The sequence below is a fragment of the Cricetulus griseus genome, chromosome 7, assembly GCF_003668045.3.
Source record: "Cricetulus griseus strain 17A/GY chromosome 7, alternate assembly CriGri-PICRH-1.0, whole genome shotgun sequence".
Lineage (NCBI taxonomy): Eukaryota > Metazoa > Chordata > Mammalia > Rodentia > Cricetidae > Cricetulus > Cricetulus griseus.
This window is the reverse complement of record NC_048600.1, coordinates 61223948-61240447: the sequence shown is the minus strand read 5'-3', so window position 1 is coordinate 61240447 and position 16500 is coordinate 61223948. Positions and strand designations below refer to the sequence as shown.

The window sequence follows — 16500 nt, the reverse complement described above, 5'->3', positions numbered from 1 at the left end:
AGGGTGGGGGAAATAGTTCTCCCAGAAGAGCATTCCCTCTGCTCTGTGCTGGGCTTGCTCTAAACAGCCTCAGGGAAGGCAGAAAGTTTCCTTTGAGCCCAACGGAAAAGAGAAAGTTCCATTCCCTTCTTTTTAGAAGTTTTTGTCTTTGTTTCAGTCAATGATAAATCCCACCATTCTCTGAAAAAAAAGTAAACAAAACAAAACAATGCCAGACAATGCAGCCTGAGCAGACTAGATTCTCCCATCTGGCCAACACTGACCAAGAAAACTTTAAACAACCTTTGCTATGTCCTTTTTAAAGGATTAAAGACTACTGCTAAAAAGATTTTCTTTGTTACCCAGTCAGCCCCAGATATTAAAAAAAGCTTTAAAATTTAAACAAAGATATAAGTAGTTCCCAGTTTGGGGGTGTTTATCAATACAGAAGGGATTGGGACAAGAAATTTTATATAAACTGAAAGCCACTGCTGCCTTCTCTGATGATGAGACAGAGTTAGACATATATATTTTGATGACTCACCCTGTCAGAAGAAACCAAACTACCAGGATTTGTCCAACACCAAACTCCTATAATTAATTGTTCAACTATCCATTTTAGCTACTTCTGTCTAGATTAAATAGTACCCAATGACCCTGGAAACAAAAGGGGGATATTGCAGTCCATAATGCATGGCTTGAAGAGACAGGCATCCTGGTGCCCTGCCAGTCACCTTGGAATACATGTCTCCTGCCTATGAAGAAACCTGGGACTTCCGATTCTCATGTGTGTGATTCTTCCAGAGAAACAAGTGTACACTGTCTTGGACCTGAAAGATGTGTTCTCCAACCTCCCATTGGCAGAGGTGAGTCAACCCATCTTTGCTTTTAAATAGACAGACCCAGAGAGAAGTTACAATGGGAAACATACCTTGGACCAGATGCTTCAGGATATAAGAACACTAAATGTAGTCTTCCTGTCCTTCCATTGGGGTTTTCTGGGAAACTGGATTATAAAAGAGCTACTGGGAGATTGCTACAGGAGTTACAGATCTTGAGTTATAAAATGTGGGCTAAGAAAGCCCACCTTTGAAGAAGACTACCTATCTTGTATACCAGCTGATGGGAGGCAAAAGGAGATTGTCTCATAATAGGATTGCTGCCATCCTGCAGATCCTTACTCCAAAGACTAAGAGACAGGTACAAGAATTCCTAGGTGCAGCTGAGTATTGCTGGCTCTGGATACCAGACTTCTGTGGCAATAGCAGGGCCTATATACACCAGCATAAAGTGTGTACTAAGCCCCAAATTTGGAATGAGACTAAGCAAATACAAAAGTGGTTTTAACCCAAACTTTGGGGCCATAGAAACACTCTGTGATATACCTGTCCAAACAATTGGGCCCTATGGCCACACAATGACCCTCCTGTCTAAGATCTTTGGAAGCTACTGCAAGTTTAACAAAAACAACCAAGTTAATTCTGGGTCAAGTTCTAAAACTCACAGCATGCCACAACATGGTTAATGCCCTCTTCTGAGGAGAACCAGAATGCTGGCTGTCTAATGCCTGTGTCACCCAGTGCCAGGCCCTACTCCTGGCTCACTCTACAGTCTAGTTTGAGGATTCCCATCGACATCAATTTAGCTACTATTTTGTCTGATAACACAGATACTCATTCATGATTGTCAGTAGATGAAAGCTGAAACCAGGTATGTGGGAGCTGTTGTTGTTACTTTAACCAAAATGATTTGAGCTCAAGCCAGGTACCTCAGCCCAGAAATCAGAACTGATTAATCTGACTCAGGCTCTCAGATGTGCTAAAGGAAAGTCTACGACCATAAACATGGTCCATCATCAGTTAGCATGCTTTTCCTACTGGGCATGTCCATGTTATGATCTATGAAGAAAGAGGGCTTCTCACTTGTAGGAAAAAGAATTTTAAAGATCTTGACCCTCCTAGAAGCTATTTGGTTTCCTCTACAAATTGCTGTCCTTCACTGATGGGCTTCTGACCTGGCTGCCTGACAAACAGGCCAGTGGTGCCTATTCATATTTTGATGACATATTATGACTCTGTGCTGCCTAAGACTCTGTGCTAAAGGAAAACTGGACAGTTCAAACACACAGGCTGATGGAGGAAGGAAAGATCATTCTCCCAGAAACAACCAGCAGGACTGTTGTTAACCAACCTTCACCAGGCTACACTTTTGGCTGGGGTGGGGGGGTGGAGAAGAAGAAGAAGCGGGATGTCCACAAAAATTTAAGAGTTGCTCAGATAAAGGTATGTTGGACAGCCTAGTGCAAGATGTCTCAGCCAGATGACAGGTTTGTGCTAAAGTGAACCCAAAACAGAGAGCCCTTACCCAGGAAGGGGTGGGACTGGAAGACTAATACCCCAGTGGACTCTAGGAAAATGGACTTCACCAAGACCTGGCCTGCTAGGCGAGGATAAAAGTACTTACTAGTTTTTGTTTTGTTAGTTTTTTTGAGACAGGGTTTCTCTGTGTAGCCCTGGGTGTGCTGGAACTCACTCTGTAGACCACAACGCTCTCAAACTCACAAAGATCCACCTGCATCTGCCTCCAGACTACTGGGATTAAAGGCATGAGCCACCACTGCCCAGAGTATTTACTTTTTAAAGATACTTTTTTCAAACAAGGTAAAAGCATTCCCCACCTGGACTGACACTGCTCAATAGTAGCTTAAAAAACTCCTGCCGGAACTGGTCCCTTGATTTCGCCTCCCTCTAACAATGGGGTTCAAAATGCTCTGGCTTTGAAAGCCAAATCTTTAAATTAATAGCAAAAGTTTAAACATAGATTTAAAACTTCATTGTGCATAAAGAACTCAGAGTTGTGTCTAGGTAAAAAGAATAGTCAGGACACACACACACACACACACACACACACACACACACACACACACACACACACACACACACCATCTCTAAGAAAACTCCCATTAGAGTTTTACAAAAGACTGATAGGCCTCTTTGCTTTACTTTGCATTGGGCTACTGCACTCCAATTAGGGAGGGAGTTACCCCTATGAGATTATGTTTGAAAGACCTCCCCCACTGCTTCCCAGGTTCTAAGACCAGAAGAACTGTCTACCCATTCCTTTCTCAAGTCACTCCAGGAACTCTTATACTCCATCACGGCTATTTGTTAGACTGTCTGAGAGACCCATTTGACCTCCAAGTCCACCACCTGCTCCCCTTTGTTCCAGTCCAGTGATACTGTTGAGTTCAAGCAGGTAGCGAATTGGGCACTAAAACTAACTTGGAAAGGCCTCTATTTGGTGATTCTCTTGAATCCTATGGCTGCAAGTTGGTCCTCAGCACCAACAATGTCTCTTTAAAACACAATGAGTCCACAGTTAGACTCATGAACTAAAACCAGTGAGGAATATAACAGGGATCTAGACCTTAGTAGACCTGGAAACCTTAACACAATTGACTACATGATCGGAGTGCCATCCAGGCTATAAATGTCAATATGTAGACAACAATGCCTTCCAAAATTAAATCAAAGGCCCAACACATCAAATCCATATACTTGTGGGAAATTGTCTAAATGCACTAACATTGCTCTTTAGCTTCTGTAGTTCTACTTCTGGCTAACCATTCTTTTTAACTGAAGTACATGTCAACCCAGAGCATGGTTTTATGCTTAAAACCTCACACTGATAAAGGGTCCATGCTACACTGGGATCCCGAGCACCCAATGTAGTCATAGACCAGCTGATACCGACTTCCTCCTTACTTAAAACCTGTCGGAGCAGTCTTGTCTGGTGAATACCCCACAACACTGTCTTGCACGACTGTCCAACTCTGGAAGCCTGCATCGGCCAGTTAGTACACCTCAAAGGAGTATAAGGGGAGGCAGAAGCTCTGCTTTGGTTGCTGGAAGCCTCTCTGCCTACACTTCTGCAAGCAAACACTCTAGTCTAGCTTAATTTGCTTAGACTCTTCCACTATTAACATAGGTTCCAATGAATATGTATTAGGATAATGGTAGTTGAATGACAGACCAGTGGGTCTATTAGTCAGCTTTCACTTCTGCCTCTGCACCAGCAACCTCCCTGATCTCTAGTTATAGTCTATGCCTTTGAGTGCCTTTTAGTTTGTTTATCAGCAAGTTGATAAACCTGGTTCAGGCATTTGATTTCCTTTGTGCAGGAACCATATTAAAGTCAGCATGAGCTCCAGGCCTGGAGTCTGAACTCAAGTAAAGACCCTTGCTGAGGCTGCAGAGACATTCACAAGAAATTTCATTTTTACGTTTTGTGTTTGTTTATTTGTTTTGGAGACAAGGTCTCCCTATATAGACTAGGTTGTCCTTGAAATCACAAGATCAACCTGTCTTTGCTTCCTGAGTGCTATTGAGCATTTACTTGAGGTCTCCTTAAGTGGGTGGATAGATTCTATCTGGCAAAAGATTGTAGAACCAGACAGACTCCGTTTTCCAACAAAATACTTAACCGTGCAATTAGGATATTAGGATGGAATTCTGGGAGAGACTTGTCTTTATCCATGGGCAGTTTTAGAAGTCTATCAGCAGCAGAGGACTAGAAGGAGATACTATAACAGGAAGCTGGGGCTCTCCTACCTAACTGGTGAGTACAGTCTTCCGCAGACTCGTGCTGGAGTGAAGCAATCAGAAAGTGCTCCTTGGATTTCTGTACCATATGAAATGACATATAGGGTGATAAGTGATTGTGTGCAAGACAATAGGACAATGCAGGTTGAGTCTCTACACATTAGGGCAACTTAGCATGCAATGGAGTTCTTTGGATTCTTTGAATGTGGATCTTCATTTAAATGGAATAATGGACTTCCATAGATGAGCTATTAAAGCCATCTACTTTTTAAGAAATAAATTATTTTTACTTTATGTGCATTGGTGTTTTGCCAGATCCCCTGGAATTGGAGTTATAGACAATTGGGAGCTGCCATGTGCTCTTAACACCCAAACCATCTCTTCCAGCCCCTATTAAAGTCCTTCTTAAGCAAAGTAAACACTAGAAACAAGAAGCTATAAAAATAGTCTGGTACTCCAGGTGTCTGTAAATATTATGTAATATTATTTATAACATATTACTCCACAATGAAAAAATCTGTATGAACTTCCTTCTCTATTGCAGATTTATCTATTTATTCATTTGTATCTGGCTGGTACATAACAATATGCAGACCAGGCTGGCCTGGAACATACAGAGATTGTGATTTTGTAGGAATAAAAGCATGTGCCACCATATCTAGCTCTTTTGTTGTTGTTGTTGTGACTATTTTCTGTGAGACAGAGATGGAAACCAGGGTGCCTCTGCCACTCACCTCGAACTCCAGTCTCCCAAACTCATCTTCCCACTTTTTATTTTGAGACAGGGTCTTACTAAGTTACTCAGGGAGCCTAGATAGAGTTCATGATCCTCTGGCCCCAGCCTTCTAGAAGCTGGGCTACAGCCCTGTACTTCTAGACCAAATGTGACTTTTGACAGTTCCGGAAATGAGCCAAGTGTCAGTGTTTATACAAAGCACAGAGGTGGACTGGGTTGGCTCATGCTGTATTCCCAGCATTCTGAGGAGGAGGGTCTCTATAGGTGACAGATCACCCTGAGAAAGAACAAGCTCCAGGTTCAGTAAGACCTCCAAAAGAAACTAAATAAAAGAAAAAAATAATAACAAATAACCACCCTGGAGAGACAGGAGGCAGGGGCTACTGTAAGGCACAGAATTTGTGGCCATCAGATGTTTCATTTAATGCCTTCCCAGCCTCAGAGTAGGTGAAGCTAGCAGAAGCCGACCTAGCCTGCATACAAGTTTTATATAAAAGATACATTGTTAGGAGCAGAACTTAGTAGATAATGCTATTCAAAGATATAAGATACTTTGAGAAGACTTGGACTCTGGCCATCAGCATTCTATCCCTCCACCAACAGGATGTCCTTCTCTGGCAATGTCACAGTTTTAGGGATCTTGAGCCCTTGTCCAGCTGCTTAGACACCGGTTGCACAGAGAGCTTCAGTTCACAGACCCTTAGTTCTGGTTGTAGAGTTTGGTGTTCATTTTTTTCTTTATAATCTTTTCATTTTCGAGTCAGGCTTCTTTTTGTGTAACAACTCTAGCTGTCCTTGTTATGCTTGTGCTTAAATTAGAAATAAAGAAGGTGCAAGATGAGGTATGAGACTATAGAGATACATGAACGGTAGTTTATTATAAGGCAGGAAAGCGAAAAGGAGAGAAATGGAAGAACAGAGCAGAGAGTAAGAGTACGAGAAGAGAGGAAGAGGAAGAGCGAGAAGCCTAAGAGAAGAGAGACAGAGTTAATGGCTGACCGCCACAGTCAGTTGCCAGAGAGAGAGAGGGGGGGTAAGAGAGACAGGTAGAGCTTTAAAGGGAAAGCTGAGCATTAGCATTGAGCCTTCAGGCATGTGCACTATCCTCATGCAGGTCCATAATGCATAACAGGTGGTGTGGCCACAAAGGGCATATAACCTTGCATGCCCCACCTGTTGTCAGGGGGTGGGGTCTGTCCCTTAAAGTGGTAAAGCAGGTCAGCATTAATGCCTGAACATTTCAGTCCTGGAAATCACTTCTTAGAACAGGCTGGTCTCAAATTCATGAGATCTTTCAGCCTCTGCCTCCTGAGAGCTAGTATTAAAGGTGTGCACCACCACTACCCAGCTCTTTTTAATTTTTAAGTAATTTATTTTTACTTAATGTGCATTGGTGTTTTGACTGCATGTATGTCTGTGTGAGGATGTCAGGTCCCCTAGAACTGCAGTTATGCAGTTGTGAACTGCCATGTGGTTGTTGGAATTGAACCCAAGTACTCTGAAAGAGCTGACAGTGCTCTTAACCACTGAGCCATCTCTTTAGCTCCTGGATTTCATTTTTCAATGACTGAAAAGTCACTGAGTTCTTTAAGTGTTGGGGAGATATTTACAGAAAAACTTGAGAATATCCTAAAAACATTTTATTTATTTATTTATTTATTTATTTATTTATTTATTTATTTGCTGGTTTCGAACTCACTGAGATCCAGCTGCCTCTGCCTCCCAAGTACTGGGATTAAATGTGTGCACCACCACTGCTCAGCAAAAATGTATTTACTTATGTTGAAAATTGGTGCACTCCTTCCCCAAAACGCAGCTTATTGTATTTAGAGAACTTTGTCTTCTCAGGCTGTCTATCTGACCTGGAACTTCCCCTCGCTTTCTAGGTACTGTGGAGTGCTGGAGGAGCAGGCTGACCTTGAATTTACAGAGGGATTACAGGTGTGGGCCACCACCACCAGGGGAGACAGGGACTCTTGTAATCCCAGGTTTCCTAGCAATGGAAGCCTTGCTGTGGATGACCTTGAACTTCTGATATTTGCTTCCCCAGGTGCTGATTACACTCATATTACCTCCAGGCCTAGTTTATCTGATGAGGAAGATTAAACTCTGGGTTTCCTGCTTGCTACAGAAACCATCTAAACGATTTAGCTAGAGACCGCTAAACTATTCTCTCAAATTCTATAGTTTTCATTGTATCATTTAAAAAAAAAAAAACCCTAATTGCTTCCTGTTGGCAAATTCCAGCTCCTGGGAGACAGACAAAGGAGGTGAGGTTCAAAACCAACTGTGCTACAGCCATCGTGGACTACTGGAGAATTTGTGTAACCTCTGCCCCCCCCAAAAAAAAAACCCTCTGAGTGGTGGTAGTGCACACCTTTAATCACAGTGCTAAAGAGGCAGAGGCAGGCAGATGTCTATGAGTTCAAGGGCAGCTTTGTCTACAGAGCTAGTTCCGGGACAACTAGGGCTGTTACACAGAGAAACCTGTCTCACAAAAACAAAAACAAAAACAAAAAAAATGAGAAAACAGAAAAACAAAAAAACCTTTGCATCATGGCCTGCTACCCTACCTACATCTTTGTGTGTATGTGCATGTGTGCTTGCATCTTTCCCTTTGTCCATGTTGTGATGGGATGTGTGTGTATGTGTGTGTGTGTGTGTGTGTGTGTGTGTGTGTGTGTGTGTGTCTGTGTCTGTGTGTCTGTGTGTTCATGCATGTTTCCCTGCATCCATGTCGTGATTCTGAATGATCAAACTCTGGCTATATAAAAATATGGGCTCTTGTCTAAGAAGGCAATAAAATAGTTGATGGAAACATAAAAAATGAATTTAAAAATGTTAAAAATAAAATAGTTGATTATGATCCAAATTTGAGTGTTCACGGCTTTGGGACATTAATTTGTTCTGAGTGGTACTCTACAATGGAAAAGCCTTATGAACTTCCTTCTTTCTTAAAGATTTATCTATTTATTTATTTGTATCTGGCTGGTACATAGCAATATGCAGACCAGGCTGGCCTGGAACATACAGAGATCTGTGAGCCTCTGCTTCCAGGTTGTTGGAGTAAAGGCTTCTGCCACCATACCTGGCTCTTTAGTTGTTGTTGTGACTATTTGCTGTGTGACAGAGATGGAAACCAGGGTGTCTCTGCCAATCAACTCCAACTCCAGTCTCCCAAACTCAACTTCCCACTTTTCATTTTTGAGACTGGGTCTTACCAAGTTACTCATGGAGCCTAATAGAGTTCATGATCATCTGGCCCAGCCTCCTATAAGCTGGGCTACAGCCCTGTAGTTCCAGACCAATGTGGACTCTTGACAGTTCTGGAAATGAGCCAAGTGTCAGTGTTTATACAAAGCACAGAGGTGGACTGGGTCGGTTGGGTCATGCTATATTAGCAGCATTCTAAGGAGGAGGGTCTCTGTAGGTGACAGACCACCCTGAGAGAGAACAAGCTCCAGGTTCAGTATGACCTCCAAAATTAACCAAATAAAGGAAAAAAATAACATTCAAACAACCACCCACCCTGGAGGGTCAGGAGGCAGGGGCTACAGTAAGGCACAAAGATTTGTGGCCATAAGATACAGCATTTATTGCCTTCCCAGCCTCAGAGTAGGTGAAGCTAGCTGAAGCCAACCCAGCCTGCATATAAGTTTTATGTAAAAGTTACATTGTTAGAAGCTGAACTTAGTAGATAATGCTATTCAAAGATGTAAGATACCTTGAGATGACTTGGGTTCTGACCAACAGCATTCTATCCCTCCACCAACAGGATGTCCTTCTACTCTGCTAAGATCACAGTCTTAAGGTTCCTGAGCCCATATCCAGGTGCTTAGACACCAGCTGCACAGAGAGCTTCACTTCACAGACCCTTAGTTCCGGGTTTCCTGCTATTGCCTTGTTTTCATCTTCATTACACCCATTTTCACTGATGTCTCCAACATGGGAAGTCACTAGCCCTGCAGTTGCAAGGTTCCCTGGACTAACATTGGCCCTGATGTCTGCAGCTCTGACTTGTGACTATTACCAGTGCCTTTGCCTTTGACGTTGATTTCCTTCCTTCCTTCCTTCCTTCCTTCCTTCCTTCCTTCCTTCCTTCCTTCCTTCCTTCCTTCCTTCCTTCCTTCCTTAGTTTTTCAAGACAAGATTTCTCAGTAGCTATGGAGCAACTCCTGGAACTCACTCTGTAGACCAGGCTGCTCTGGAAATCACAGAGATCCGACAGCCTCTGCTGGATAAAATCATGCTCCATCACCAACAGGTTGACCTTGACTTTCAGGCCCTCCTCACCTTCATGCTCTTCTTGCTCCTTGGGCTGATTCTGCCTGTGTGTGGGCACCTCTTTTCTGCTGCCCTTTTGAAGGAAGGCCAATCTGAGGAGGCACCAGGGCCATGCCTCAGCACACAAAAACATCAATAGCTTCAGGAAAGGCATTCCCCAAAGTCTCTAATTCAGGCTTCTCCCTTTCAAATTCCATTTCTAAGCCAGTTACTCCCAAAGCATATGTTTATCCTAGAACTTCCTCCTTCATGTTTACAAATATACCTCACATTGAAAGTGACCAAAACCCAGAATATCCCCTCCAAACCCTGTGGTGGGAGCTGCTCCTCCCTTCTCTGCTGACAGTCCCTCCTGCCATGCCCAGCTCAGGCCTGAGTAACTCATCCTCTTTAGACTCCCAGTGGACAGAAAGCCCAGTTTTCTTTGCCTTCTGGGACCACCGACATGAGTGTCTTGGTTTCATTTATCTATTACCTTCTGTTGTCTCTCCCACACTGAATTCCTGCCACAGACCCTAAGGCATCCTTGCTTGCCAGCCTGGAAGTCAGAGCAGTCCACAGATGGCACGAGGTCCTGACACCCCTAAACCCTAACAAGGACACTGTCTTTGGAAACAGGAGAGTCCTCGAGAAGGAGCTCCTGAGTCCCATGGCCTGTCCCTTGCTCCTTTGCATTGCTGTCCCTCCCTGGCCACAGGCACTCTCCTGCATCTGTACCTTTGCCCTCCCTCTTCCTTCTCCCCTCACATCTCTGGTTGGCTAATTCTTCAACTTTGCTCAACTCCCACATTCTTGTGAAAGTATTAGGAAGTCCATTTAGGCCCCACAGCCCAAGTTCAAATTGCACCCATACCCCTCTACCATACAGTTAAAGCTCTTTAAGCTTGCTGTATCCTTTCTGGGTTTTTCCCCTCTTGTTCTTCCAAGGGTAAGATGACTAAAACTGCTGTATTTCTTCAAGCACTAAAAAACAAAATCATCTTAGGGGATGCACAGCAATTTGTCTAGCATGCCTGAAGCCTTGGCTTCTGTCCCTAGAACTGCAAATATACTAATCAAGCAAGGGCTGTGGTGTGACTTTGGAAGTCACTAGTCTAGCAAACATTCCTGCCTAAAACAATGGAGTTAGATTTCCAGTACCATAATAGGGATAGGCATGGCATCATAGAATAAAATTACCAATTTCATTCATTAATTGAAGGTTTTATGAAGCTTAGAAATTTGTTAGCAGGTCAATGCTTACAGAGTGATTCCATAGGTAATCCAGCAACTCGGTTTCATCCTTAACACTCAAATCAACATTTTCTCCTTGTTTAAATACATCGAGATTCCTCTCCAGTGGTCATATGACCCTCATCAGCTCCTTGGACTTTCCCATCTACCTGGGAGAATAAAATTCCCACAGCAAAATGAGCAAAGCTCCTGAGCTGCTGATTCTTTCCTGGTTGTGTTGTCATAGTGATCTTCTGACTAGACTGTTCCCAGGCTTGCTTTCCTCTCACCTCAGAGATTTCTGCTCTCCAGGGAGGGTTTGTACTGTGTTAAGGCCTCTGTCCACATATTGGACTGGTCAGCAAACCACCCAGGCCAGGTTATAAACATAACCAATCACTGAGGTGAATAGTTTCATAGCATCACAGTCACACCCACTCTTGCTATGTTGTTAGCAGTGATTTTCAAACTGACAAGAAGGGTGTTTTCTCCTGAACATGGTGTTTTTTGGTTCCTTAACTTAACTGTCTGGCCCTCTATAGGAAAGGGACTTTGACAGGCAGTGAGATTGCTCAGTGGGAAAAAGTGCCTACTAATAAGCTTGATGACCTGAATTCAATCCCTGGGCCCACATGGAGGAAGCAGAGAACAGGCTCCTCTCATCCATCCACATTTGCGACATCACACAAATAAATGAATAAATATATGTATAGAATTTAAGGGGTTGCTCTGCATCTGCCATTTCCTTACACATTGTAGGAACACTACTGTTTTTTCTTCATTTCAAGGTAAACAAACACTGCGTTAAGGGATTATTCTGTAATCCACATAAAGAATGGTTTTCAGAGCAGTATTTCCTTGTTGCTGAGCTATTATTTTGCAGTTAACACAGGTAAGATTGAGGTTACATCTCTGCCGACACTGACAGTATGATTCCTGGCACTATTTTGCCTTAGGTCCTGTCTAGGAACATAACACACTAAGACCTGTTTGGATGCTTACAGACCCTTAGATGCTGTTGATTTGTGAATTGCAGCTTCAACCTGAATAATCTAAAAATCTTACTTCTTCAGAGATTCAAAATCAAGAAACTTATAAGCATGGACTTGGTAAAGCACCTGGAAAATTCAACACCATGAAATTATCACATGCAGAATTATCAAAAGTTTATAAACTTTCCATTAACATATATACATAAATTGCAGGCATATGAATGCTACATCAACCATATTCATGCTTGAGGATCATTTATAAGACAGTATCTATGTGCAAATGTTCTGAATTGTTAAGAAAGATTAAATTTCTGACACCAAACATTTTTGGATGAGGGGCATTCACATTGTCTGTCTGTCATAGATAGGAAGAAACCATAAAAGACAATATCCAGTCTCTACCCAAATGTTCAAAACCCATTTGTGTTGGGGCTTGTGTAGGATCTGCATGCTAAGATGCAGGCTAGATGGTGTGTCTGTCCTCTTGGGACACACTTTAGTGAACATGCAGGGTCTGGAAATTGAGTATGAAGTGAGTCACCAGTGAGAGTAATCACAGGCCCCCACACCCTCTCAGTGTCTCACAGATGCTTACAGATCTGAGGACCTGACAGATGTCATTTATAAAGTGTCCTTAGGAGCACAGGCTCTGTTCTCATCTCCATGTCATCAGTGCAGCTGCCTGCGATTGGTGAATTGTCCCCACAGCCCTACCCTGCCCTGTCCTACTTGGTAAATGACAAAGGACAGAAGTTCAGGAGATGAGCCTTTCTGGGGACAGCCTCTCACTGATGCTACAACAGAAACTCTTGTCCCTTCTTGTTGACTCATCCTTGTTTCATCTTGATTTCCAAATCCAGAAATTCCAACAAGTCCTCCAACAAGTCCCACAACAACAGGAAAACCCACAACAACAGGAAGATTCACAACAGGAAGACCCACAACTACAGTGAAACCCATGACAATGTCAACAAGACCCACACTTCTATCAATATCACCCAGAGTCTCTACCTCGAATCCTACAACACCAGCACAAACAGAGACTCACACACCAGGTAAAAGCCAAAGTGGTCCAGGACCCAGAGTCCCTCTTATCAGTGGCTGTAAGACACACAGACACTGAGGAAAATCAGAAGTATATATGGGTGAAAAGTTCTTACCTTGGTCCCAACAACAGCTTCACAAAGACTGTAATTTTCCAGTCTTAAGATACATTCACCTTCTCCTGTGTAAGAACTTGAAGATACAGAGACACCATCTCTCTGTATCAGATTACCAGGGGATTCACTAACTAGCTAGACTTAGGTGGATCATTATCTAGGATAGCTGATGAGGATGGAGGCACTCTGGATCAGCTTGGCATGACTTTTGGTGAGAAACTAAGGACTGACTGAAAATTAAGGTCAGGGTAGGGAGACCCTTGACCCTTTGCATCATTCTGAAATTGGTCCATACAGCTGAGGCCATGGTCCAGTGAAGCTAGCATTTACACTTTCCTGTACATCAGGACACATGCCCCATGCTTTATGATGCAGAGATTATATCTCAGATAATTATGTCCTATATAACTGTGGTCTGTCTCTATTTTATAGTGACAGGAACTGACACAGTCAGAAAGTTCATGGTAGCACCTTGACTTACAGTTGGCGAAAAGTTTGTCATTCCAAAGGTCATTTTAGATCCAAACCTTCTACATCTAAGAGTTAAGAGATAGCTGTTAGAGATGCTCTCAAAGCTTCTTAAACTTTGTCCACCCCCTGGGGTAGGGCTGGATTCTGACAAGAGAAAGGGCCACATAGCTTCTTTTGTTGTTAGGGTAATCTGATGGGGGATATTTATTTTTTTCCCCTCTTGATGGCCTCTGGTAATTTCAAGCAGGAGAACCCTGAATGACTGGGCTGCTCACCAAATTTGCAGAGGCCTCTAGGTTATAACTAGTCTTGGAAGCATAGGATTTGTGAGAAAAACCACTTTGTCTCAGGTAGCTGCACACACTGAAGAAATGCAAGGATCTCTCAGGGTTAACAGAACTTTTCAATACTTAATTTCAGCCTTTGTCAGGGCATGGGCTCAAGGAGTGAGGACCTATAGTATTTCCATCATTGCATGGGCACAGTGAGTACTTTGCAAGCTGAGATGTCTGTCATTTGCTAAAACTGGAAACATGGAGTCATGTAGTGTCTGCTACTTCATCTGTTATATGCAGTGAAGGGCTCCTTGTCAGGACGGTCACAACCCTTACATATGTCTGATATCAGCAGAAAGAGGATTCTGTGTTTCATTTGCAGACAATAGACAGAGTGAAACAATAGATCCCTTGCTATAAAATAGACATTTCAAATAAACTTTGAATATATAAATGTTCAAAACTTGCTCTTCAGTGAATCTCCTGTCTTACTAAATCCTACCCTCACATGGTGTAAGACACATTGACTTTGTGGGTGACTTTTACACATGCGGAAAACAATCTAAACTTTTGTGTTCATAATTAATTTTTCCTCTTGTTGAACAGATTGGAATAACACTGTGACAGACTGGAATAACACTGTGACATCCTCCAACAACTCTTGGAATAATTACACTGTAAGTATATTCTTCCCCAATCAGACATGCTCAGTTGTGTATCTTCTATGATACAATTTCTAGATAAAGATGTCCGTAAAATTAGCTCACAGGTATTTGTTTTAAAAAAAAGAAAGAATCAGGCCTGGCGTTGGTGGCACATGCCTTTAATACCAGCACCCGGGAGGCAGAGGCAGGTGGATCTCTGTGAGTTCGAGACCTGTCTGGTCTACAAGAGCTAGTTGCAGGACAGCCTCCAAAGCTACAGAGAAACTCTGTCTCGGGGGAAAAAAAAAAGGCAGATATAATGGTATATTCCTGATTCTCAGGACTCAGGAATTTAATACAAAATATCAGAAATTTGAGGTCAGCCTGGACCATTAGGCAATGTGGGCTATATAGTGACACCCTGTCTCAAAAACTGTAAATAAATTAGTAAATATATAGAAATAAAGAAATTAAGAGTTTGACCTTTGGCCTGGAGAGATGGCTCAGAGGTTAAGAGCACTGGCTGCTCTTCTAGAGGTCATGACTTCAATTCCCAGCAACCACAGGGTGGCTCTCAACCATCTAAAATAAGATCTGGTGCCCTCTTCTGGTGTGCAGGCAAACATGCAGGTAGAACATTATATGTAACAAATAAGATCGTTTACAAATAAAATAAGGAGTCTGATGTTTACAGAAGACATTTGAATTCAAGATGTTCATTCGCATTCCCATTGAGCATTCTCTGAAGAGCACACAGGTGATATTTTGTTTCCCACACACAAAGCACCACAGAAGGTGATTAAAGCAGACAAAATCTCACACATGATGATGAGTCCACATTAAGTATCTGGTTAGATGATTGACTGAGGTAGCTACCCATGTAGTCACCTTAACTATACTAGAACAGGTTTCTACCATGGTCACAGCCACTGATTTTTACATTGTCTTGGAGTTCTGCTGCCTTTACCACCTCAGATCCTTGGTCTTCCTGCATATTCCACACTAGCCACAGGCCAGTAAAGATGAAGCTCCAGGACTAGAGTCTAGGTTAGGGTCCAGCATGTTTTCTGTTCCTCTCACTTGGTGCCCCTTGTGTTTACTGCTGTTTCCTTATTGCCACTGTTGTTTTCTTCATTGTTTCCTTAGGAATCCATCCCTTTACTGAATCCACAGGAGAAAATGAATAAGGGCTTCACTCTTGGCACCACCATTGCTGCCCTGATGCTGCTGCTGTTTCTGTGTGCCCTGGCTTTCATGGGTAAGTAATTTCACAACTGTCCCCAAAGAAGGATACCCAGGTTTCTCTGACTGTCTTTAAGCAAGTACACACGCCACGGGGGCTTTTAGTTCACATGTCTTCCCTATCTCCAGAGCCAAGACACACATGGTAAGCCATCTGCTCCCCAAGGGATGTGTTACGACCCACAGAACTCTGTGGCTGACTTCTGGTATTTAATGAGTGTTCTGCTCAGTGAACTTACACCATTGCTACTATGTCTGCAAATATTCCTAATCTGTAAATCTCAAGGAGCTTAAATACTACTGGAATTTTTCAGCTAAACAATTTACTTATTTATTCATCCATACATTTTGTATCCTGACCCTGACTCCAGTTTCCCCTCCCTCATGACCCCTATTCCCTCCCCATGCTACCCATCTTCTACCCCTCCCTGCTGTTTCTATTTAGAAAGGTCAGGCTTCCTATGGATATCAACAAAGCACCCCATATCATGCTGTGGGTTAATACAATTATTTTTGTTGGTTTAATTTTTGTGTCTTCATTTTGTTTTGCTTTTAGTTTCAGTTTTTGTTTTTGTGTTTTTTGCAGTATGATCATGTAGTTCAGGCTGGCATTGCACTTACTAGGTAGCTCAGGATGACCTTCTTCAGGATCCTCCTGCAACCAACATCCAAGTGCTGGACTTCCAGGAATAGCCTGCAGTGCTTTGAAACACTGGTTTCCTAACCCTCTCCTTTGTCTTTCAACTGTTTGTGTTAAAGAGGAAACATTCTATTTTCCATTAAAAATTTAATACCATGACACAAGAGATTTTTAGATTGGCTTCACAGTTTTAGGTCACTTTAAGACCTTTGATGTGTTCTCTCCTTTCCTACCATTGGTTACTCACTTGTTCCCACAGTCATA

General features: G+C 42.6%; 1 protein-coding gene across 1 annotated transcript in view; it reads left to right on the top strand.

Moving 5' to 3' along the window:
* LOC100757092 (T-cell immunoglobulin and mucin domain-containing protein 2) overlaps nt 1-16187 on the top strand; it is a 39050-nt gene extending 22863 nt beyond the window's left edge. The window contains exons 7-9 of the mRNA XM_035448102.1: nt 14317-14387; nt 15501-15612; nt 16183-16187. Of these exons, the coding sequence (XP_035303993.1) occupies nt 14317-14387; nt 15501-15612; nt 16183-16187 (188 nt within the window). The remainder of the gene's footprint in view (nt 1-14316; nt 14388-15500; nt 15613-16182) is intronic.
* The last annotated feature ends 313 nt before the right edge of the window (nt 16188-16500 follow it).